Raw genomic sequence first — 26452 nt, 5'->3', positions numbered from 1 at the left:
AAAGTGACAAGATGATGAAAGCTGCAATCCTCCTGTGTCTGGTGGCCTCGTGCCTGGGTAAGTGTTTGTCTACATTATACAAGATTTGGATAAATTGGTTCTTAGTTGGATTGCCAACATTTTCCCAGCAAGAAATGAGTCTACTTTACCAATAAAATGGACGGAACAACTTTGCGATGATCGATTTATTAGCATACTATGACGCTCAGTATTACTCATTGATCGACATTCGTATAAGATGGCCAAAACACTTCAGCCAGAAACACTAGGAGGTAGAACGAGGGTCTCCGGATGAACCATGAGAGACGGAAACTTGTTAAGGAATGAACTTGTCTTTTTATCACAAGAGTGATAACTTTCAAGATTATTTCTTGGTGTGTTTTTGAGTATTTGTTTAACTTTTCGTCTTTGTAGTTAAATCTGTACAGAGGAGAATCATTTCATAATTTCCATAATGTGAACCACTACAGAAGCACTAAGTATACTAATTTAAATACATATCTGCATTTAAGAACTGATCGGTACAGGATGTGCGGATTTATCATGGCAGGTAGAAGCTGAAACAAAATTAATATACGGTCTTCTGATTTCCATTAACAAATCTTGCACAAACTGTCGTGTAAAAAAGCCATAAATTAAATTGTCACATGCCATTAGAAAGGAAATAATACAAGCTTTCAGAAAATATCTAGATTGTACCACTTTCTAAATACCCGTCACATTAAAACATTATATACCGAAATTCGAAGGAAAAATTCAACAAGTTGGTATTAGTTTATGCGGTACTGTATATCGGCATGTGTTTAGCAAGCTTCATGGCCAGATACTTACTTTTGTCATCAATTTTGTCCCTGTATTTATTTTAGATTTTTTTGCTAGTTGCTTTACGTCGCACCGACACAGACAGGTCTTATGGCGACGATGGGGCAGGAAAGGGCTAGGAGTGGGAAGGAAGCGGCCGTGGCCTTAATAAGGTACAGCCCCAGTGGTGCTAGTGGTTTAACATCGCGCTAACACATCCAAGGTTTTCATCGACTCGAGCATGAAAAAGCGATAGGATTGGGAAAGTAGCCACCGTCGCCTTAATGAAGGTGCAGCCTATTCGCATTTCCTGCCTGGTGTGAAAATGAGAAACCACGGAAAACCATTTTCAGGGCTGCCGACAGTGGGATTCGAACCTACTATCTCCCGAATACTGAATACTGACCGCACTTAAGCGACTGCAGCTATCGAACTCGGTTATTTTAGATTAATTAACTTTAGCGGATGAATTTCTTGCAGGTGTGAAAACATGAATAAACTTCAAGAAATATACATTTAGTCACATCTTTTCTCATTCATAACCACTCTTGCTTTGCACTATTACCTTGTGGGATGGCAACTAATGGAACATTAAACGAACATTTCTTGTTTACATAACAGATGGCGTCACGTGTTGAAAATTCTAAGCGTCCAGTAACTCAATTCATAACGTAATCGGAAGTTATTCCAGGTGCACTGTGGAGTTTATTCTTAATTCCACTGCACCTAACGTTAAATACTTTATAGCTTCGTAGAGCAGAACTAACATTCATAACATATTGGGATTTTCGGGTCTTTCTTTGATCATTTTTTTCGGAAATTTATGACCTAAAGATGTACAAAATATGCAAGCAAATATTCCCTAACAACTAGGTGTAGCAAAATTTGACCTATAAAAAGTAAAATATGACTTAAGAACTTCAGGGATAAGGAGTGTACTAGGATGAATCATTGCTTACTAGCATTAAACATGCCATAAAATTATTGGCGATAATACAGCAGACACATGTAATGATACAAAGTGACAGAGTAACAGTAGGTACCGTTAAAACTCCATAGATTCATTCAGTATCATAGCCCTAAAATGCCGTTCTCACTGTGGTTGCCTTCAAGGGAACCAAGAAAACGAAGCATTAGCATGCTTTTTGGTATATGTCGGCGTAAGTTCGTAGAACATCTCTTTCTTGGAATCATGTCTTCAAAACTTGTTACCTACCGTATATGTTTCCTGAAACGAAAGAAAAATACATCTACTAGAGTAATTTGAAATCTTGTGTTTGAAACTCGACGCAGTTAACATGTACCTTGTTATCAACGACCCCTCGTCCGACTCGTTGGTTGAACGGTCAGCGGCCTGGCCTTCGGTTCAGAGGGTCTTGGGTTCGATTCCCGACCGGGTCGTGGATTTTAACCTTAATTGGTTAATTCCAAAGGCACGGGGCAGGGTGTATATGTTGCCTTCATCATCATTTCATCCTCATAACGACGCGCAGCTCGCCTACAGGTGTCAAATAGAAAGACCAACGCAAATACGACCAACGCAATAAACATGTCCGAAATATGCATTTACATCCAACATAAAATTGCTTTAAATGGGGTCAGGGATCCATCATTCACAGTTATTGTTCAGAGTTGGGATAAAATGACCTCAGGGGTGAACTACAACGCCTGTGACAATGACGTTCGGTGAATGAAGTCAGAACGGTCGATCTGGTAACACTGGTGACACACAACACTGCACCTGCGTAGCAGCCGGTTTTGACCACCTGCTCCCAACGTTGTTCAGTTGACCATCGTGTGTGTGCCGTGTAAGACCTGTTTGACACAGTGCGTGTTTAGTGCGTTGGTTCTGAAGGGCGAACTGAAACATGAACGACCAAAAGATCAATGTACAGTTTTGTTTTAAGCTTGGCAAGACACCGAAAGAACGGCCGCTTCATTCCCACTCCTAGCCCTTTCCTGTCCCATCGTCGCCATAAGACCTATCTGTGTCGGTGCGACGTGAAGCAACTTTTAAAAAAATGAATCTATCTGTCGTGTCCACACTTGTCCGGCGCAGTGCCATATTTTCTGCATCAGTATCAGTGCAGTATCCGTTCCGTGATATTGAGTATTGTCGCCAACGATATTTTTGCTGTTTCACGGACGTGTTCTGGTGTGAAGTTTGTACGCGCTTGTGAATATAAAGTGAGTGACGAATAACTTATTGAACTGGTTCGCAATCATCCTTTTCTTTATGATTTATCACAATCGAAATACATGGACAGCGGTTTCAAAAATTATATGTATATATAAAATAACATGTCCTGATAGACTGATTCATCATCGCCGAGCCAAAACTACTGGGCATAAAGAAATGAAACTTTGGGGATACATTTATATTAACATGTAGGTGCTCACTAAGTGAGGATTTTTGGATATTCGGTCGCTAAGGAGGTGAAAAGAGGGGTGAATTTTTGAAATGAGGTTATGTATATACAAAAAACTTAAAAAGTTTACAGACGTAAAAATTGATATTCGTTTTAGGAAAATCCCATTAAGGGGGTGTAAAAAGAGGGGGGAAATTGGTTGAACACCTTTTATGAGGAGTCTTATATCTCAAAAACTGAAGATGTTACAGACATGAAAATTGAAATTAGGAATATCCTTTGAAAATAAAGAAACACGTATTTTTTGTTTTTGTTTTTGGATAATCCGATGAATAGGAGGTGAATAAGAGTGACAAACGGGATGAATTTTTAAAAATACAATATCTGCAAATTATCTCAGACACGTAACATATTACAGATTTGAAAACTGGTATTTGGAATTTCCTGTAAAAGTAAAGAAACATAAATACTTTTTTTGGAAAATCCACTTAAGTGGAACTGAAAAAGGAGGTGAATTTTTAAAATTAGCCTATCTACAGTATATCTCAAAAACTTAACCTGTTGCAGACGTGAGAATTGTATTTGGAATATGTTTTAAAAATAAGGAAAAATGTATTCTTTGGTTTTCGGAAAAACCCTTAACAGTGGGTGGTGGGAGGGGGGGGTGAAATAATTGAAAAATAAGTTGAATTATTTGCATGTAACATTGTACATAAGTTCACGTAAGTTCGGTGTGTGTGGTTAAGTAAATATTGGTTTCATTGTATTTGTACTGTATTATTCACTCAGACAAACTGCTAACCGTTCTCTCGGTGTTATCGCCTTTCTCCAGCGGATGTCTCGTCGTTTTAAATGAACTTCCAGTTTACTCAGCAATGTGTTCCTTTCAGACATTCTGAAGTATTCAAAAAATTTAGTTTCACCGTCTATTAGTTCCTTTTACAGGGTAGCGAATTCGCCATCACGTTCTCTATTCTGCCTTGACTCATGCACCCACTTGCGTTTTTTAAACTGACGCTGAAATGAAATGTCGTATGGCTTTTAGTGCCGGGATATCCCAGGTCGGGTTCGGCTCGCCAGGTGCAGGTCTTTCTATATGACTCCCGTAGGCGACTGCGCGTCGTGATGAGGATGAAATGATGATGAAGACAACACATACACCCAGCCCCCGTGCCATTAGAATTAACCAATTAAGGTTAAAATCCCCGACCCGGCCGGGAATCGAATCTGGGACCCTCTGAATCGAAGGCCATTACGCTGACCGTTCAGCCAACGAGTCGGACTAAACTGACGCTGTTCCTCTTCCCCTAGAATTATAGCAATAGCCGCCAATTCCACATCCGTAAACTTTGACATCTCGGCAATCACTGAACTGAAACTGAAACAATACTGATAGGTGTGGATAGCCATCACTGAGACGTCGCGTATGTCACGGAACTGACACGTCACGGCACTAACACGTCACGGATATGTGTGAATAGATCTTTAGAGGCTTCACAGGATTTTTTTCAAAACGGCGGATGCAACACCAACTTTCTTGAAACGTATTGTCACTGAGGATGAAACCTGGTGTCTCAGGTACGACCCTGAAACGAAACAGCAAAGCATGGATTGGCGTTCGCCGGGATCCCCTCGTCGGAAAAAGGTCAGAGCCGAAAAGTCACGCTTCGAACTCGCTTTGAAAGGAAAGAGATTTGACGATATTCCTGACATCCACCAAAACGTGACGAGGCTTTTGAACACCATCCCAAAGGAAGCCTTCTTGCAAAGTTTTCAGGACATACATTGCCGATCTCAGCAGTGCATAGTTATGAGAGGGGACTATTTCAAAGGACAGTAAGGTCACTGTCGTGCATTGTTCATCTATGTTGATAGTAGAGGACAATTCAGTGAACTTTATTGTCACAGGCTGTATAACTTTCCTTTAACATCCGAACCTTATTCATCATTAACCTCCCAGGCTATTTAGCCCAGGCAGTAGAACGATGACCTCACCCGAGTAGGCTTTGGCTAAGGGGCTACGTTAGTCCAGTCTTTTAGCTCTACATTCAGGAGGGGGAAGGACTGGTCCCAATCGTCGGCTGTTCTGAGAATGATCTTCCGCGGTTTTCCATTCTCCTGCATTGAGGCAAATCACCCCGGCCTGATAGACGCCGTCTCCGTCAAGAACGGAATGAAAACTTGTGTACTAGTGGCGATGACCTGCTGACCTCAAGTTGGGCTGTATTATTCCGGATCAGTTCGGTGGTATTTGAAGTTGGTCAAATACGTCAGCCTCGTGTCGATACATTTAAGGACACTTAAAACGAATCCGTGGTGGGGCGACACACACACAACATTCCGGTGTCTCCGAAAATTGTAAAAATAGTAGGACTGAATTCCATTATTATTATTATTATTATTATTATTATTATTATTATTATTATTATTATTATTATTATTATTATTATTCCCGCCTCCGTAGCGTAACCGTTAACGCTATTAGCCGCCGTCCTCGGAGGTCCGGGCTCGATTCCCGGTACTGCCAGAAATTTAAGAATGGTAGGAGGCCTGGCACGTTACCAAAATGGTACATGCAATTCATCTCCATTGAGGGTGTGTTTGAAAAGAGCTGCACTCCTCAGGATGAGGACACGAGTTTATTATTATTATACTTGGAGGTACACCCGCCCGATTCATTTTAAATCAAGCGCCTTGGAAATGCCATCTTAAATCTAAAACTCGCACCAACTACTGCAAGTAGTCTGAACGTTTGCCAACAGATATCTCTACTAAAAACTGATGTTATACCCTCTGGTGTGAAGAGGAATTATTAAACGTGTTTAGTCTTTTTAAGTTTAAGGTTTACTACACTGAGTTAATTGTTCTTTGGTTTTGGTGCGTCAAAGTTTGCAACACTTCTATCTCTTCCCGTCAACTTTGGATGTTGGCCAATAGAAAATTTTGTACATTTATTTTTCAACCAATGGCATCTATCTTGTATCTATTTAAGTACCCAATAAGAATTGGGGGTGTGTCGGGCCTTAGCCCAGAGCTCTCTAGAATCTTCCTCTCGGGTCTTATTCATCGATCCAGTCTAGTGTGTGTGGTTATAAAGGAGACGGGGAGGCTCAAGCAGCTCAAAGATAATGTCAGTCCTATCTAAATGATGGTCTTTGAAAGCTAGCTCGAGGCGAAGGTTTCCAATCTTTACTAAATTAACTTTAATTTTCTAAAATGTAACTTTCAAACAAGTCAATAGAACCTAGCCGAAATCAGGGAATAGAGAGTGTGATACCCTCTCGCTTTCCCTCTCAACTTGATTTTGAGGTGACTATGATTTTGTAACCTGCTTCAGTTTGAAATCTTTGTAATTTAAATATTCTCTCCATCTAGTCACCTCGGTAGTTCAGGCTTAGACTCTGTAACTTCGGGCCAGAAGCCCAAATAGGGTTTTAATCGTTTAATTGCAAATTTCGGGGAGTGAAAGTGTCCGCCTCTATATCATTTTGATTTTTGGGCCAGTAACTTAAACCTATTGTTTTCCACAAAGACCCGGTAGAATGCGTATTCGATATCCCTGTAAAATTCAATTTAATTCTTTCATGTTAAGAGGTTAGACTGCTGAGTGTCTAAGACAGTGAATACTGTTTGAATTGTAAAATATACGTTGTGCTTTTGATAGGCCTGAACCTTTCTGGATCTAGGTTTCCAAATGTAAAATTATAATAGAGTAAAGACGCTCCTTCTCTGTAGAGGTTAAATGGTGCCTTTGGAAGGCCGGTGTGGTATAATGTTTGGAAAGTAATCTCCTCGATAATTTTGTGGAGCAAAAGGGGCTCTTGAAACAATGAATATTTTGAATACTCTGAAAAAAAAAAATTTGGGAGGTTCGTCCCCTTGACTGTTTTTTGAAAGGAGCCGCAGCGCTGGTGGAGAATGTGTAACTAGGGAGCTTTAAGCTCAAAGTTGTTGTTATTCGATATTCTAAAATTGTTACCCTATCTTATGAACTTTCGTACCTGAATTATAAAGTTTGTCTTTGAAAAAACCAAAAGATAACCGAGAAAAGGAATATAACACTAATTTTAAAGTTTTAATTAATATTTTTACTGTCTTAGATAGACCCATTCATGTCCGCACCTCTGTCCACCACGGTATCCCTGGAAAAATTGCAATTATTTGTATTATTAATAGTCATTAACCATGTGGTCATTCTTTCTGTTTTAGGAAGTGCTATTAATCCCCGTCCCCGTCTCGACGGCAGGATCGTAGGAGGCTCCTCGGCTGATATCAAGAACTTTCCCTACCAGGTAAGTAATGCATTCTTAAAGCGTTCGTTTCCTGTTCCTTGAAGCGTTGAAGAAACTACAATTAGGCCAGCTCTACAGAAAATTGACGAAAATACGTATTTTTAGCTTTCATTTTATAAGGACGAAGAGGTGAAAATGATAATTTTAATAAACCTATGTTACAAAGAAATATTACTATTAAGAGTACATTAATATTACTATAAATTTTAGAACACCGGGTGAGTTGGCCGTGCAGTTAGGGACGCGCAGCTGTGAGCTTGCATCCGGGAGATAGTGGGTTCGAACCCCACTGTCGGCAGCCCTGAAGATGGTTTCCCGTGTTTTCCCATTTTCACACCAGGTAAATGCTGGGGCTGTACGTTATTTAGGCTACGGCCACTTCTTTCCCATTCATAAGCCTTTCCCCTCCCATCGTCGCCATAAGACCTATCTGTGTCGGTGCGACGTAAAGCAAATAGCAAAAATAAAATACAAATGTATATAATAAATTTTAGAACGTTTACGTCATTAACAGTGTTTGTATTTAGAAAATATAATTATTGATGTTGCTGGCGTTTTTAAAATATCTGGTCTTGTGGTCATCAACCTTATTAGGCGAGAAACATTCTTCGTTGGACATCAGAAAATGATAATAATACAGAGTCCAGATTTCATACCAGAAAACTCACTACATGGAAGGATCTCTTCAGTACCTAGATGGACAACCAATGACAACCCAACATGACAAAATATTCCAAGTGTATAAATTCAAATACCTGGGAGAAGTCATCCAACCTTCAGGACTGAATCGCGAAGCAAACATAGAAAGGACCTCTAAACTACAAAAAGCGTACAGACTCACTTGGAACAGATATAATTAAAAAATCCATATTCCGAAGTGCAAAATTAATTCATTAAACACTGTAATCAAGCCTGAAGCACTTAATTCATCTGAAACACTTGTCATTGAGGGGAAGATCATTGATTAAAGACGTAGAAAAGCAAGAAAGAAAAATCTTCAGGAAAATTTTTGGACCAGTCTGTACAGGGGGAATCTGGATGATAAGGAAATCTCATGATCTGTAGCAACACTCAGAGAAAATCTCAGACACATTTAGGAAAAGACGTTTGACATTTTACGGACATGTTCTCAGAACGAGTAATCAGAGATTGACCAAAAGAATTCTGAATCTTGCCCTATCAATAAAAGTGAAAAACAATTGGCTGCTCGAAGTTGGAAAAGATGTTCAGGAAATAGGCATCACAGATGGCATTGTGTTAGACACATCTAAGTTCATAAAATGAGCCCCGACAATCACCGCTTTACACACCATCCAAGCACTACCACCAACAAAACCTGTTCAGAAGATCGCAAGAAAAGCCACAGCGAGAAGATGAAGAGATTTTGGGTGAAGAAAAACGCAACATCAGCTAAATAAATTCAATCGCACTCCGTAGTCGAGTATAACGAAAAATGAAGTACTGTAGACGAAGAAGAATACAGTATTCTGGCCTTTTCCCAATTACATGAGATCGGCACTTTGAGTGGATTTTTTTTTTTTTGCTATTGGCTTTACGTCGCACCGACACAGATATGTCTTATGGCGACGATGGGACAGGAAAGGGTTAGGACTGGGAAGGAAGCGTCCGTGACCTTAATTAAGGTACAGCCCAGCATTTGCCTGGTGTGAAAATGAGAAACCACGGAAAACCATCTGCAGGGCTGCTGACAGTGGGGTTCGAACCTACTATCTACCGAATACTGGATACTGGCTGCACTTAATTGACTGCAGCTATCGAGCTCGGTTTGAGTGGATTTAGTATAGTTTTCACTATTGCGTGTTTCTATGTTGGTTTGTCGTGTATTTAAAGGTGTATATTAAAACAAACACAGATACCTAGCCCACGGGCGAGCTGAACTAACGAATCGCGATTAAAATCCCCGGCCAAGCCACGAATCAACTCAAGGCCCACAAACCTAAGCCAATAATAATAATAATAATAATAATAATAATAATAATAATAATAATAATAATAATAATAATAATAATAATAATAAGGTTGTGTGTTCTCCCAGGATGGTAAAATAGTGAGTGAAATTGAATCAAGGTATGTTAAAGCTAATACAGTGAGCTCACAGTTGCGATAAACAGTATTCTGTAAGAAGGAAGTCAGCTCCCAGACGAAACTATCTTTATATCGGTCTGTTTTCAGACCAACTTTGCTTTACGGGAGCGAAAGCTGGGTGGGCTCAGGATATCTTGTTCATAAGTTAGAAGTAACAGACATGAAAGTAGCGAGAATGATTGCTGGTACAAACAGGTGGGAACAATGACAGGAGGGTACTCGGAATTAGGAGATAAAGGCTAATTTAAGAATGAACTCGATGGATGAAGCTGTAAGCATAAACCGGCTTCGGTGGTGAGGTCATGTGAAGCGAATGGAGGAAGGTAGGTTACCTAGGAGAATAATGGACTCTGTTATGGAGGTTAAGAGAAGTAGAGGGAGACCAAGACGATGATAGTTAGACTCAGTTTCTAACGATTTAAAGATAAGAGGTATAGAACTAAATGAGTCCGCAGCACTAGTTGCAAATCGAGGATTGTGGCGACGTTTAGTAAATTCACAGAGGCTTGCAGACTGAACGCTGAAAGGCATAACAGTCTTTAATGATAATGTATAATAATAATAATAATAATAATAATAATAATAATAATAATAATAATAATAATAATAATAATAATAATAATAACTGATGTGATGCGAAAAAGGAGGATTACTTTTTATGGACACATGGCCCGAATGAATTCAACACGGTTAACCAACCGCATTTTCACTTTCCTCCAAGAGGAAAAGGCAAAGGGGGCATGGTTCAGTGAGGTACAGAAAGATCTGCAGAAGATTGGGATCTCATTTGAAGATATCCAGGAGCGTGTCCCACTTAAGAAAAAACTCCAAGAACATCAGAGTTTCCTACCAAAGCCGAAGATGAAAACTGGAAAGGCATGGACGGAAGAGCGAAAGGAGGAACACCGTATACGAATGAAGGAATACTGGACCAACATTAAAGCTGAAGGGAAACAGTTGAAATGACGTGGTCCTTAGTTGGCCTAAACGAAACAACAACAACAATAATAACAATAATAATAATAATAATAATAATAATAATAATAATAATAATAATAATAATAATAATTTCGTGAAAATATATTATCCGTAAAATTTGTTCATTTAATTGAAATGTAGTAAAAATAATTAATAATACTTCGTGTAATATTTTTCATTATCCAGTGGTACTGATGATGCTGTTTCTTTTCAGCTTTCTCTTCAGTCGAGCGGTAGTCACATCTGTGGAGCTTCCATCATCAGCGCTGAATGGGTTCTGACAGCTGCCCACTGTGTTGAAGGGTGAGTACGCTTTATTGAAGTCGGTACTTCTTTACTCCTCGATTTCTGTAACATTTCGGTGAAAATGTTCCGCTCACGCTTAACACTTACATAGATAACACTGAATCGGAACTTTCCTTACAAGCACCATCTCAAATACCAGCTCTTTTTTGCTCTAAAACTGGTACACAGTTGTTAAATTCCAGATTCTGCTTATCCCAAAAAGGGCCAGATTTCCTTTTTTACTGACGTTTATTAATGCTGGTTAGTATATTACGTATTCTAATTATATTACTGTCACAATTTTACTATTGAATGTATTTTCACCTTACCAGCTGACGGGTCATTAATAAAAATAATTTGCCCTAAAACAGGGTAAATTGGCATAACAAGTCACCATGGGATCCTCCATTTTTAAAGTATTCTTCAAAGAATTTATAAGTAATTGATTAAATTTCATCATTATCACCTTACATTATTCTTTCGTCTTACAAAAAATCTAAATATTTTAATCCCAATATATAATTAGAAATATTAAACTTGTTACCTATCCTTACGGCTGGGCTCCGCTCACGGGACGACCCAAGCTGTAGATGGCAGTGAAAAGGGATGAATGAGTCCTTGGGGAGATTGTTTATGGAGTACGGTAAGATTATTTCGTTTCTTACTTAAGCACTCGCTTTGTATTCCAGTGAGTCTGCGAGGCGTATCAGCCTCCGTGCTGGCACATCCACCCGCGGTAGTGGTGGTTCCGTTCATCAGGCGGCTCAGATCATCTCTCACTCCAGATACGACAGCTGGTCAATTGACTACGATTTCGCACTCATCAGGGTAAGAATACTAACCTTCATTCATACAGATAAACAGCAGCCTTCCATTAAATATTTGAGGGAAATTTTTTACATTGGCAGCTACAGCATGAACCCATTATTGCCAGATCTCAATATGGATTTCAGATATTCAAGTGCGCTTTACACGGTATATATAAGAGATAGGTGGTATGTGACGTACCGATACCAGTGCGCCCATTAGCACCCCTGACTCGGTCTCGTTTTGTGTGTTAATCAGTTGGTTGTGTAAATCTTTAAAATGTAGATTTGCTTTTGTTTTACTGTTGTACGTGTGATGGAGTGCTTATCGTATGTTTTTATGTGTGTGTTGCCAGAGGTCGTCGTACATTCGTGTGGTATGGCTTACACAGTTGTCTAGTGGTACGATGTGTGGCAGTCCGGAATGGTGACCGATTCAGGAACTGACCACGCCTGATGTTGCTTTAGAGGTCGCAACAGGCTGCACCGTGAGATTAACGCTACCTATAAATTAATAATAATAATAATAATAATAATAATAATAATAATAATAATAATAATAATAATAATAATAATAATAATAAGTTGTTGCGGGTGTAGTATTGTAATAGCATCGTATAGTTTCGCATATTTATGCCGCTGCGCCTCGAGGTTCCAGTGCTTTGATGTTTTGGCAGTTGAAGAAGTGAGAACTTGGGAACTTGAGTTAGTCTTACTGGACTTGGTGTGTGGTGTATTACTTGGATGGATGCGGCCTGATTAGGCCTGTTGATTAAGGTATTGGGGTGGAAGGGGAATAGATCTAGTAGATTACAAACTGCTTTCATGAAGCTGCGAAAACCCAAGAGCCCTTGCTTTCATGTTTTTAATAGCCGGGCTGAATGGCTCAGATGGTTGAGGCGCTAGCCTTTTAACCCTAACTTGGCAGGTTCGATCCTGGCTCAGTCCGATGGTATTTAAAGGTGCTGCCTCGTGTCAGTAAAAAAAAAAAAAAAATTAAAAAAGAAAGAAATGGCGTATGGCTTTTACTGCCGGTAGTGTCCAAGGACATGTGCAGGTCTTTTGATTTGACCCCCGTAGGCGACCTGCACGTCGTGATGAGGATGAAATGATGATGAAGACAACACTTATACCCAGCCCCAGTGCCAGCGAAATGAACCAATGATGGTTAAAATTCCCGACCCTGCCGGGAATCGAACCCGGGACCCCTGTGACCAAAGACCAGCAAGCTAACCATTTAGCCATAGGACCGGACCTCCTGTCAGTAGATTTACTGGCATGTAAAAGAACTCCTCCGGGACTAAATTCCGGCACCTCGGAGTCTCCGAAAACCTTACAAGTTGTTAGTGGGACGTAAAGCAAATAACATTATTATTTGTATTCTTAACAGAACTGGGAACTGAGCCTGATATTTTCTTGTCAGTTTATATTGCTATAGCATAGTAGATACTCGTTCTCCTCCAAAGAATGCAGCAGATTTTTAAGAACACTATTGTATATGAGTTCTTGTTCTTGTTCTCGTTAACACTTTGGTGGTCTGTAGTAAATACGAAGTCTCTTATCAAAGTTGGTCTCTATCCAGTTGCTACGTACAGGACACTATGTACATACGCTCAAAAGAAAGGAATGAACACATGATACTGTATAAGTGCCTAGCAGGTACACTTTACTCAGAAACAATTGAACCTATAGACTAGGTTAAATGTTTGTTTTAGGTATCCACAGGATTTGTATCTACATTATAGGTTAAAATAATTTCGTGTGGCTATTTCTAGCAGAGTGCAGCCCCTGTAAGGCAGACCCTCCGATGAGGATGGGCGGCATCTGCCATGTGTAGGTAACTGCGTGTTATTGTGGTGGAGGATAGTGTTATGTGTGGTGTGTGAGTTGCAGGGATGTTGGGGACAACAAAAACACCCAGCCCCTGGGCCACTGGAATTAACCAATGAAGGTTAAAATCCCCGACCCGGCCGGGAATCGAACCCGGGACCCTCTGAACTGAAGGCCAATACGCTGACCATTCAGCCAACGAGTCGGACTACATTATAGGTGAATTATATTCTTATCAATGAATAAAACTAAGTCTGATAAAATATTAAATGCGAGGCATATACAATACAATGCGCTCCTTCCTATTTGAGCATTGTACGCTTTAAGGCCTATCTCAGGGTCTTTGAGGCCCTCTGAGCATCCACGCCCAAGGACCCCTCAGCCACAGAACATAATACTACTTTCAGTAAACAAAGAAAAAAACCATAATTTTGTAATGATACCATGTTTGATTTTACTCGCATATTACTTTCTTCAATTTACTTTACGTCGCACCGACGCAGATAGGTCTTATGGCGACGATGGGATAGGGAAGGGTCGGGAGTAGGAAGGAAGCGGCCGTGGCCTTTATTAAGGTACAGCGCCAGCATTTGCCTGGTGTGAAAATGGGAAACCACGGAAAGCCATGTTCAGGGCTACCGACAGTGGGGTTCGAACCAAACATGCTCGGTCTCGTATAATTAAATTTAGGACTACTATGTACTTTGTTCCAAACTGTAATTTAACTTCATTTACATAAAGATCATTTATAAATCCACAGGCATTATAAAACAATGAGACACATGGCTAATAATTACAACATTCTGGATCTCGAAACTTACTTGAAAAAAAATCACTTGCTGCGGTTGTTGCGTAATTGGGATGGATGGTGCTGTAATGCAGAGACCAAGCATTTTACAAGCGTGGTCACTCGAAATGAAGATCAGTCTCTACACTATACTGCTAATAATAAGAGTTAGTGTCTGACATTTCTTAGAGGGAGGTCCGTTTACTGCCTGCCGAGGTGGGATAAAGGGAGTGGCTGTGTGGTTGCCATGGAAATGAGGGTGGGGCGACTGCGGTTGCCATGGAGATAAAACTTCAGGGCAGCTCGTCTTGCTGGAAGTTGCCAAACCTGTCACTGTCACTGATACGAACCTGATTGTTTGTATAAGAGTGATCGCAAATGGGACGACACCGCCTGGCCAGGTAGTCTACAACAGATCACAGCGGTCAGCATGAAGGAGGGAACAAGTGAGCCGGAAGCGAGGGGTAAGAGCATGTAGAAAGGAATGCTGGAATGTGGCAACATCGTGAAATGGTACGTGCAATGCTCCTCCCTCCAACCTTACCTGTCAGCCGCCAACTTTAGTTAAGTCTGTTAGTTTAGTTAGCTCTGTTTCTGTACTTCGTTTACATGGGAGCAGAAAAGGTACACTCACACAAGCACGTTGTCATGAAAGGCATTAAACTAGAAATTGCTGTTTGCTTTACGTCGCACCGACACAGATATCTTATGGCGACGATCGGAGGAATTAGAAGGAAGCGGCTGTAGCCTTAATTAAGGTACAGCCCCGGCATTTGCCTGGTGTGAAAATGGGAAACCACGGAAAACCATCTTCAGGGCTGCCAACAGTGGGGCTCGAACCCACTATCTCCCGATTACTGGATACTGGCCGCACTTAAGCGACTGCAGCTATTGAGCTCGGTTCTAGAAAAAATTGTAGCGCATAGGGGATGCCATGAACCCAAACGTCGATCAGAGACGTTGAGTTCTGATACATTCATTAAACTTCCTGGTGCTAAACATGCCACTACATCTGATTCTCCACCCATATCATACTTCAATTTATTCTTCATTTTCTCTCTGCCAAAATACTTTGGGTAGTTGATCTTCCTCAAGGGAAGGAAGTTCGTGTTCAAAGACGGGATTTCTGATCCACGAGATTTTTTCAACCAGAGGCAGAAAATGTGGTCTGAGTGTGGATACTAGCAATATTCCAAGTGTCTCACAATTACATCATTTACACTGCCTTGTAGTATTTCTACTTTTTTACGCTGCTAACTTGTACCTCTATTGTCCAAGTTAAGAGTTATTCAGTGAAGACATTGTTCCTAAATTTAGTATAATGACCTATGAATTGTCTGAGTACAATAAAATTTCACTCTTCAAATACTTATAACTTACATTATTATTGCCTACCCCTTGGATTGTCATCGTGGCCCCCTTGGGAATGGCTGTCCTATATCTTCTCTACCTCATTGCCCCTATAAGAGCTGCCTATGTCGGTGAGAAACAAATCAAATAGCAAAATGTTTATATTCCTGTCATTTCCTTTTCAGGTGTCATCCCCATTCTCCTTTGGCTCAAACGTTGCTGCTGTAGGTCTGCCTTCACAGAATGAAGAAGTTTCTTCTGGAACCAACGTTGTCGTCAGTGGCTGGGGCGCTACTTCCGTAAGTATTCTAATATTTCTTCGCAATGTAAAAGCGCTTTGATAATGACTTGTGTTCGTAAAGGGATCTCCAACGAAATTGTAATCTTGTCCCTATAGAAAAAAAAACAAAAAAAAACACGCGAGTACATTTTCTCTGTTACAAGGAAAAGCATGGAATCATGGATAAATTCTTGGGTTTAGAAGACGAGACAGCGGGCATAGGTTCTTTGCTTGTTCCCAAGTTAATAGCCTCTTATGACGTGCAGGGGTATATCGTCTAATATTGAAAGATGAGTTCTGACAGTTCTTAGACGGGGCGAATTGGCCATGCGGTTAGGAGCGTGCAGCTGTGAGCTTGCATCCAGGAGATAGTGGGTTCGAATCCCACTGTCGGCAGCCCTGAAGATGGTTTTCCGTGGTTTCCCATTTGCACGCCAGGCAAATGCTGGGGCTGTACCTAAATTAAGACCACGGCAGCTTCAATCCCACTCCTAGCCCTTTCCTATCTCATCGTCGCCATAAGACCTGTCTGAGTCGGTGCGACGTAAAGCCACTAGCAAAAAAAAAAAGACAGTTCTTAGAGGGAGGTCCGTTTACTACCTGTCGTGGTGGGAAGAAGGGAGTAGGGGGTATGGTTGCCATAGAAATGAGGGCGGGCCCACTGCGGTTGCCATGGAGATAAGCCTGTTGGCCGGGTCAAGCTGCTTGGAGTTGCCAAACCTCTCACTTCTGAGCGGTCTGAACGAACGAACAAATGAGCCGGAAGAGCGAGGAGGGAGAAAGGAATGCAGGAATATGTCAACACCGTGCAATGTTCCTCCCTCCAGCACTGAAAATGAAAAACCTACAACCTGTTTTCCAGTCATTGACCGGGTCAGGGATGGAATGAATTAAGTCCCTATCTTGCGGCATATGAAATGAAATGATAATGGGGAGTGATGCTGGAATGAAAGATGACAAGGAAAATCTACCCAGAGAAAAACCTGTCCCGCCTCCGCTTTGTCCTGCACAAATGTCATATAGAGTGACCGGGATTTCAACCACGGAAGCCAGCGATGAGAGGCCGACACGCTGCCGCCTGAGCCACGGAGGCCAGGACTATCTGTCAAAATTCTTCTTTCAATATTACGGGTATAGTTAATGCATTCTCTGAACCCATCCAAATAGGGGGTTTAAGGGTAATGATACATCGAAAGAAAAATCGGAGTATCCACATAACACTGGTCAGAATCACGAATTGCACTGAAAATAAAAGACATTCTAGACCTCGTAAATATAATAGTAATCTAATTATTATTATCCATTGGCCCAGTTTATTTCATATTGAGGCTTGCACAGCGTAGTAATAACGCCAGTTGAAGAGCACTTCAGCCGCTTTCCTCATTTAGCACCCTTGCGTATAATGACCACATCGGTGACCCGTACCGTGGCGTGAGCGCACTGTAAAGTCTCATAGCTCAATACACTCTTATAGCCCCGTGGTGTACAGGTAGTGTACCTGTCTCTTATTCCAGGGCCTTGGGTTCGTTTTTGGGCAATGTGAAGTATTTTAATTCTAGAGTGGGGAGTAGACCTGGAATAGGGTCATCTGAATCGAGTTTTTTTCAACCTCTTAGTTACGAAAAAAAAAAAAAAAAAACACCTTACGCTGAGAAGAGGACGCTTACTGATTTAGTGTACATAGACGAACATTGGTTGCCATGGTTACAATGGTGTAGGGTCCGTATTATGAACTGTTGTCCCGTAAAAACGAGCCTTTGTCTTCTTTTGTCTCTAAATATTTTTAATTCCGTATTTGATTTGGGCGCCATTGAAGTTCAAAGTAGCTCCATTTTTTCTCTCAATTAGAGCCTCAGAAGAAGGAAATCATGTTTGTTCTGCATGTTTTGTCATAACTTACCTAATGCATTGTACTGTATGTAGGCTACTGTTAAGAGGGTGTAAGTTCCTTTTACGAATTTCAATAATTATTTTATTCTACCAATGAAACTAATTGTAACCTAATTGAAATTGGCACCTTGCATTCCGGAGATAGTTGGTTCAAACCCCACTGTCGATAGTCCTGAAGATGGTTTTCCGTGGTTTCCCATTTTCACACCAGGCAAATGCTGGGGCTGTGCCTGAATTAACGCCATGGCCGCTTCCTTCCCATTCCTAGGCCGTTCCCGTCCCATCTTCGCCATAAGACCTATCCGTGTCGGTGCGACGTAAAGCAAATAGCAATAATAATAATAATAATAATAATAATAATAATAATAATAATAATAATAATAATAATAATAATATATTCTTGTATATCTTTCCACTTCGATAACAGTACAGTTACCATTTTCGCCCATTATTAACTGACACACCAAACAATGCATTGGCCAATTATCATTCACAATAGATCATCAGTTTCAGTACGGGAATGGTCAATCATATGTGTTTCCACTTCGCGTGCATGGCCGATTACAATTCGTATTCGATATGATACTACGACGTCACCTTGAAGTCTCACTTCTTAGAAACCAATGATTACATGTGATAAGCTTTTTCTCAAAGAATGACGATTATGAACCGCACACCAAATAGACATAGTGATTATTTGAAGGTTGTTTTAGCGCTTAATACTTAAAATTTGCCTGGGTTGGGACGAACTGATAACGCCAAGGGAGACAGAGACGTCTGGATATTTTTTTTTTTTTTTTTTTTTGCTAGTGGCCTTACGTCGCACCGACACAGATAGGTCTTATGGTGACGATGGTATAGGAAAGGCCTATGAGTTGGAAGGAAGCGGCCGTGGCCTTAATTAAGGTACAGCCCCAGCATTTGCCTGGTGTGAAAATGGGAAACACCGAGCTCGATAGCTGCAGTCGCTTAAGTGCGGCCAGTATCCGGTAATCGGGAGATAGTGGGTTCGAACCCCACTGTCGGCAGCCCTGAAGATGGTTTTCCGTGGTTTCCCATTTTCATACGAGGCAAATGCTGGGGCTGTACATTAATTAAGGCCACGGCCGCTTCCGTCCCATTCCTGGACTTTTCCTATCCTATCGTAGCCATAAGACTTATCTGTGTCGGTGCGACGTAAAGCAAAAAAAAAAAAGGGGGGGGGACCATGGAAGACCATTGTCAGGCCTGCTGATAGTGGAATTCGAACCCACTATCTCCCGGATGCAAGCTCCCTTAACCGCACGGCCAACTCGCCCGATGGAAATTAACGACAACTTATCTACCCACTTTTAATAATATCCTAAGCACATTATATCACAAACTCAAGTCGAAGTGTTGGACTAAACACCACATATAACAGTATCATACTGAGCACTTCAGCCGTAGGGTACCAAGGAAACGAATGTTAAATTCTATATGTTCAATTACTGCACACTCTTGCATGAGCAATAGTTGAAACAATACAGAATTAAATTTAAAAGAGCGAGATGGATCACAACTGGAAAGGAGAGACCTATAAGAAGGGGAACGCCTTAGAACTAGGGTGTTCCAAGTACGTGGGATGTATCATAGAGGAAAGTGGATGAAATTATAAGGAAATAGTCGAGCGTGGAAGACAAGCAAGAGAGTTCCTGAAAATTGTCAGAAGCCTGGTTTGGAGCAGGGATACCCCTCAGAGAGCAAAAATGTTATATATAGGACGTAATATGTACATATTCCGATGTATGCAGCAGAAACATGGGTAATGAGACAGAGAGCCGTGGCTGGGATACAGGCAAGTGAAATTCAATTTCTGAGAAGCAAGATAGGAATAACAAGAATGGATAAGATGAGGAATGAGAAGGTTAGAGATATAGTAAAAGAAGAGCCACTACTGCAGAACAGGATAGAGACATCTAGACTAGAATGGTATGGACACATGAAGAGAATGACAGAGAAAAGGATATATAGGAGGATACTCGAAATGGAGATAACATGAAAACGACCACGAGAATGACCAAGAGACACGTGGATAAAAGGAGTGGAAGATTGTGAGCAGAGAAGAGGACTGGAAGAGTGAAGGAGAAGTGGTGGTAAGATAAGAGGAGATGGAGAGGCTTATGTTCCAAGCAGATCTGGAAACTGCACAAGCTGACGATGATGGTGATACTGTCGTAGTAGGGTCTGGGAGAGTACTTGTCTCATGTATTCCAGTCTGTGTGGAAATACAGAAACTCATATTAATTTTATCCCTGCCTACATGATCTGTCTGTATTTTAATGTATAGTGTAACCTTTACAGAACATTATTTCTTCTATTACAGGAAGACGATTATTGGCTTCCCAGCACTCTTCAGCAGGTCACAGTTCCTGTAGTGTCCAACGCCGAGTGTAACGCAGCTTATGATGGTGGTATCACTGACCGTATGATCTGTGCCGGCTACACCGCTGGCGGAAAGGACGCTTGCCAGGTGAGATTAATTCCAAGAATATTCACCGAACAAAATAAGAGAATTTGTTAGTTTTCATTATTCGGCACATACCAAGTCAGCTGACTGCCTGGTACGGGTCCTGTAGCAGCGTGCTTGCATTCATGGTGTATTGGGTTCGATCCCTATCGTTATGGTTCTATTTCTAAGGTTCTATCTTAATTAACAATATAGCCTCTACTTTCCCAATCACATCGTCAAAGAATTGTAATGTTTTTTCATTATAAGAAATCATTTACAGTCAAATTTCTTGTTGCCATTACTCCATCAGGTTATATTTCTTTTATATCCAAATGCTATGGTGGAAGAGCGACTGACGGCTACATCACAGTTAATTCCGATGTATTAAATTTTAATCAGTCAGCGGATGTAGTTATGTATGACAAAGGATTCCCACAGATAAGAACTTGTATTGAGAACAGAAACGCTGTAAGGTAATGCCACCTTTTGCGCTCCATCTTCAGTTTTCAACTGAAGAACTTGAAACAACATACGATATTGCATCAGTAAATATTCATGTTGAAAGAACTATTCACAGAATGAAAATTTACATAATAATAAGCAACAAACTCACTATGGATTCACTTCCTCATATAGTCAAAATTGTTCACATCATAGGTGTCTTGGAAAATTTCAGTCCTCCAATAATTAAATCACAAGACCATTTTTAGTTAAGCGTACTAGAGATTTTTGCAAATAATTGTCATACAATTCGCTACCGTAATGGAATTTGTAGCAGCAAAATAATTTCTGTTTGAATTATGCTATCAACATCATAAATTAACATTTTCAAGTTGAATTCTCAGTGTTGAGAAATACCGTTCGTACATCAGCCATTATCCGATCAGTGATAATTCACATATGAATATAGTTACAGTGTCCGACTCGTTGGCTGAACGGTCAGCGTACTGGCCTTCGGTTCAGAGGGTCCCGAATTCGATTCCCGGCCGGGTCGGGGATTTTAACCTTAATTGGTTAATTCCAGTGGCACGGGGGCTGGGTGTATGTGTTGTCTTCATCATCATTTCATCCTCATCACGACGCGCAGGTCGCCTACGGGAGTCAAATAGTAAGACCTGCACCTGGCGAGCCGAACCCGTCCTGGGATATCCCGGCACTAAAAGCCATACGACATTTAATTATTTTTTTTCATAGTTACAGTGCATTCACTGCAGCATCTTTGAATATTACTGGAAGGTAATGTTCAAAATAAAATTTATTTACTGAAAGAATAGTACTGGAAAAGAAGTCATCATTTTTGGAAATGTCCACTTTAACACTTCCCTTTGGAGAATATATAAACAAGTCACAGTGGTTAAGGTTCAGAATGTACATCGATGCCTGTACCTGAGTATAACAAACGTGAGCTTCCTTCACCTTTACGTTACCATCAGTAGTTATATATAATTACCGGACATTGTACCTTTTGTCTTCAACAATGGGTTTTTCTCGACACGAATAAGGGCACTTAATCTCGAGAAGATTAACAAAATCCTGACCTACTGCTATCCCATCTGGACTGCAACTTAACCATGGTTGTTGTTCATTTATAAACAACCCGAGTTAAACCACACGGCATTCGTTTAATAAGCAGTACTCTTCAAGCGACTTCCATTCATTAGCTCCGCCATATTTCACTGCACAGGAGTGTTTAAATTATTAAATAAAAGAAACGCTGATATCAGCCTTTCGTTATTTCCACTCTGTAGGGTTTTGATCTGGTGTACATTCTGGCTGGCCGAAATGCGCAACTTCCTTTGGTGGAACCAGAAAGGTCGTAAAAATTGTTCCCTTGTCTCAACTGCAATTGAATGCTTCTGTCAGTTTGTTATTGGTACTTTAAAACATTTTCACAATAAAACAATATATTATTTGGCAACATGCACTCATAATTTGTGGAAGCTAGTGATATGTTACCATCAGGTAAATTATTCACAACATTAGTTTATTAACTGCTTGTCTAACTGGTTAAGGCACTGAAATAAGAGGTCCCTTTCGCTTAGCTCTACGGCGCTTTCAACGATGTTTTGAACAATGCAAGTGGAGATAAAGAAAGATTCATCTTCACACTCTACTTTTAAAATTTTCGAGAAAGCACAGTCTATAACCTTAATTTGTCCATATAATTGTTTTTTAACGATACAACATTTTCACTTTCCGAAGAGTAAAAAATTGGTCGCTTATTTGATGGTCCATGTAGTATTTCTTCTACATTTCCTCTTTTACAATATTCCGCAATAATGTCGTTAGGTTTCTCCCATTGTTGCAGAGAGAAGGTTGGGAAGAATCTCTCTCAGTATTGATAAAATACACAATGCAGCAATATGTTTACAGCATTGTAACAGTCCGGCTTTGCAATCACACTCAGCTGATTTAACCTTTCTGCAGCAATCAATCTGTAAAAAGATTAATCTTGTGCAATAGATACAAATATTATGCTACGTTATTATATAGAAACAGAAAACATATGCCTACTTTAATTTTAACAGCATAAGGCGGCTGATGTATGTTTGTTTCTCTCAAACACAAGCAGGTTATTTCTCCCAACGTATCTCTTGCTTGTATGTGATGTCTGTCACAGAGTTTTGCACTTCTTTAAAGTAGAAGCTCTGAAATACGATGCATCCCACTGAACTTCTCGAAATCCTACACAAATATCTAAGAGACGACATTTGAACATTCAATTCTTCATTGTGCTTGCAGGTGCACAAGCTACTAGCGTTCCCCTGAAGGACTACACAAGTCACCGCTACGATCGCTAGCAACTAAAATAACATGATGAGCACGAGCTCTATAACGGAACATATCTTAAGCAATAAGAATCAAAATATTTGAAAATATCTGTGTCACGACTGACTTGATTTTCATTCTACCTGTAAATAAAATAAAGCCGAAACGAGTTATAACGATTCCAAAGGGACGGCCAGTCGGTTGTTATAGGCCAGGGCCTCTCAAATGTCCAAAATATCACGCGTGGAATTTGAGGCACAGAGTTCCTCTGCACAAGCATCGGTCCCACTCGGCTCTTCTCGGACCGACGCTTCATCTCTGGGCTACTCGGCTAAGCTCGGTTCAACTCAGCTCGGATTTGGAGGGCTACGGAGCAAGTGTGGAAGAGGGAGAGAGGCGGAGCGAGCGAGACGGGCGTGGGGAAAGAGAAAGACAGCGCTATTGCTCCAAATCGAGGAGTGGGGGTTTGCACTCTGGTCAACCAAGTGAAGTCGTCTTTCGCACCGTGCACAGTGCATGCACCCTGAGAGGCCCTGTTATAGGCGGTAGTTGCACAAACCGGTCGTTTTTTGTTTTGTGTTAAAAATATTATACCTATAAGTTTTAGGCTGCATACGTACATTGAATAAAGTTAAAACTTCAAAAAACATAATTGAAGTAAGTGCTGTATGTTCTGTACAGTATTTGTGCAGTGGGACTAGGAGGAATTATTCCTCTAATGTTTACACAATACCTAGAGCAATAATATGTCACCAAATATAAAATAATAGATGAGGAAAGGAGTAGGAACAATGCAAATTGATCAATAATGTCACACACGGTCTTGGCTAATAAATGAGATGTTCTCTCTCGGTCCTTCCAAATTGTAGAAGTCGTTGAGTATTTTACACCCAATTCCTTTGCTATGCTGACATTTTGTTTTCCGCTTTGTAATCGCCATATTATTTGCAACTTTCCCCCTTTTTTTGCGACATCTTCACGCGATGCTTGCCTTGACTATTTAACAGAGAGTCTGGTTCGAAATCTACAATCTACTGAAAACGAGAGTTTGAAAATAAGCCTTACATTATTGTCAGCAATCCCCCACAGCGTAACAAACAAACCGAAACATTGGACGTTATAGCCGATACTTTTCTCCGAAAACGTTATAACAGTACGCCGCTTTATACGATATGTCGTACTAAGCGATTTTTTTAAATACGGTGTTTATACAAGATTTAGATGGGAACGTTAGATTTCACCGTTTATCCAATACGCTGTTTAAAACGATTTTCGCAATTAACGGTTCCGACTGTAATATATTTTTAACTATTCTATACGTTCATCGCATCAATATTTGCATAATCATTTTAGAAATTAAAATGTTAAGTTAACCTGGTCGCAAGCTGGTTAAGGTGTGCTAAGTCTATGACGGTTGAGAATTTCGTTTGGAAATGTTAAACTAATTCTCATTATTAAGGCTGAAATGTTATTTCTTAGTGAAATAAGAAAATACAAGTGTTGATGTCTGCTCAGTTACCGAAATATAGTCACGAATGAGACAGAAAAATGATAGTGCGACCAGATGTGTATACGAAATTTCGAGGTAGAGCCCGTGCATTTAAACAACAGCTCTATTTTTCTTCTGCCTGCTAGCCGGCGATCCTTAATCTCCAACGCACCTCCCTCTGTGCACCGCACTTGGGGTGGGTAGAATTGAATCACACCAGGTTAAAGCTCTAAGCAATTCGTCGCTCTTCCGTACAATATAAAAAGGAAATGCGATTATGAGCGAATGTCCGTTCAAGCGAGGGACTAGCGAATATATTGGAGTTGTGGGGATATTCTTTGCATTATCATCATCATCATCATCATCTGTTTACCCTCCAGGTTCGGTTTTTCCCTCGGACTTAGCGAGGGATCCCACCTCTACCGCCTCAAGGGCAGTGTCCTGGAGCTTCAGACTCTTGGTCGGGGGATACAACTGGGGAGTATGACCAGTACCTCGCCCAGGCGGCCTCACCTGCTATGCTGAACAGGGGCCTTGCGGGGGGATGGGAAGATTGGAAGGGATAGACAAGGAAGAGGGAAGGAAGCGGCCGTGGCCTTATGTTAGGTACCATCCCGGCATTCGCCTGGAGGAGAAGTGGGAAACCACGGAAAACCACTTCTAGGATGGCTGAGGTGGGAATCGAACCCACTTCTACTCAGTTGACCTCCCGAGGCTGAGTGGACCCCGTTCCAGCCCTCATACCACTTTTCAAATTTCGTGGCAGAGCCGGGAATCGAACCGGGGCCTCCGGGGGTGGCAGCTAATCACACTAACCACTACACCACAGAGTCTTTGCATTATACGGAATATAATATGATGTGAATCTAGCGCTGGTTACAGGCGTTAACGCTACTCGATTCCCTTTTGTGATCAAAATAGGCAAACGCTAGACCAACCTCAACAACAGCTCACCTACTCTGGAGGCAGCTGCTTGGCGCTCTGGCTATGGAGATGGGTAGGTGCACCGCCGACTTGATGCGTCGAGCGCAGCGAGGGATCCAGTCGGCCGTGGTAGGTGTGCCCTGGGAAAGAGACTCGCACTCAAGCTTCCCATTAAATGCACCCAGAGCTGTTATTTGATTGCGGGGCCTCAAAAAAAATTGTCTCAGCCGTAATGGAGTATGACGTCTGGCAGACAACCGCTGAAACATCGGAAGGATGTGCGTTAGCCATGCTGTAGGTGTTAAATTGTTTGGAGGTGAAACACTATTTGACAACCAAATATGTTACAAGATGAAAACAACCCTTTCACTGACAGGACATAAATTGGTATTTCGTTATAAGTATAAGATATAACTGTTCAGATTAAGGTTATGTCATTTCTCATACCTCTCTTATAAAGGCCTTGATATTTAAGGTACACGATCTTCTTTCAGGGTGATTCCGGCGGCCCTCTTGTTGGTAACGGCAAGCTCCAAGGTGTAGTCTCCTGGGGTTACGGCTGTGCTCGACCTAACTACCCTGGAGTATACTCAAGAGTTGCTTCAGTACGTGACTGGATCACGACCAACAGTGGAGTTTGAACCACGGCCCTAGACATTTGATGCTTCACATTTCATTCCTTCACATCTACTAATATTTTTGAAACATCATGTTGGAATTTCATGTGATAAGCAAATAAACATTTAAGATAACAGCCAAGTTCGTGAAATTAATTTACCTTGCCTTGCTTTCCTCTTTCCTACTTAACTTTTCATGGTCAACTCTTGTTTTGTTTCGGGCAGAAATCCTGTTATTACGCCATAAGATTTATATCATTATAACGGATTGGAAACAGTACAAATCTTATGTGGAATGTGGAACACGTTGTAGAGGAGAGGTGTGTTCACTGCGACAGCCAGGGACCCACCAACTAGCCCCCAAAAGTACATTTACTTTTATAACCTAACGTAATTTATCACGCGCCAT

At 40.9% G+C, this 26452-nt stretch overlaps 1 protein-coding gene across 1 annotated transcript; it reads left to right on the top strand.

Moving 5' to 3' along the window:
* Window positions 1–26151, top strand: LOC136874466 (trypsin-1). The gene is made up of 7 exons (XM_067148096.2): window positions 1–57; window positions 7380–7462; window positions 10761–10849; window positions 11521–11659; window positions 15790–15903; window positions 20119–20265; window positions 25921–26151. Exons 1-7 carry the CDS (start codon window positions 12–14, stop codon window positions 26065–26067), a joined length of 765 nt encoding a protein of 254 aa, XP_067004197.2. The 5' UTR covers window positions 1–11; the 3' UTR covers window positions 26068–26151.
* The last annotated feature ends 301 nt before the right edge of the window (window positions 26152–26452 follow it).

Source organism: Anabrus simplex, chromosome 5 (genome assembly GCF_040414725.1).
Source record: "Anabrus simplex isolate iqAnaSimp1 chromosome 5, ASM4041472v1, whole genome shotgun sequence".
In the NCBI taxonomy this organism is placed as follows: domain Eukaryota; kingdom Metazoa; phylum Arthropoda; class Insecta; order Orthoptera; family Tettigoniidae; genus Anabrus; species Anabrus simplex.
The sequence above is the reverse complement of the archived record's forward strand: the minus strand, read 5'-3'. Positions and strand labels throughout refer to the sequence as shown.

What these genes read in the sequence shown, in the direction of transcription:
- LOC136874466 (XM_067148096.2), top strand. Translation starts at nt 12, where the DNA reads ATGATGAAAGCTGCAATCCTCCTGTGTCTGGTGGCCTCGTGCCTGG. An exon ending in TCAAGAACTTTCCCTACCAG is followed by an intron (nt 7,463 to 10,760) that starts GTAAGTAATGCA and finishes GTTTCTTTTCAG; the next exon opens with CTTTCTCTTCAGTCGAGCGG. An exon ending in GTGGCTGGGGCGCTACTTCC is followed by an intron (nt 15,904 to 20,118) that starts GTAAGTATTCTA and finishes CTTCTATTACAG; the next exon opens with GAAGACGATTATTGGCTTCC.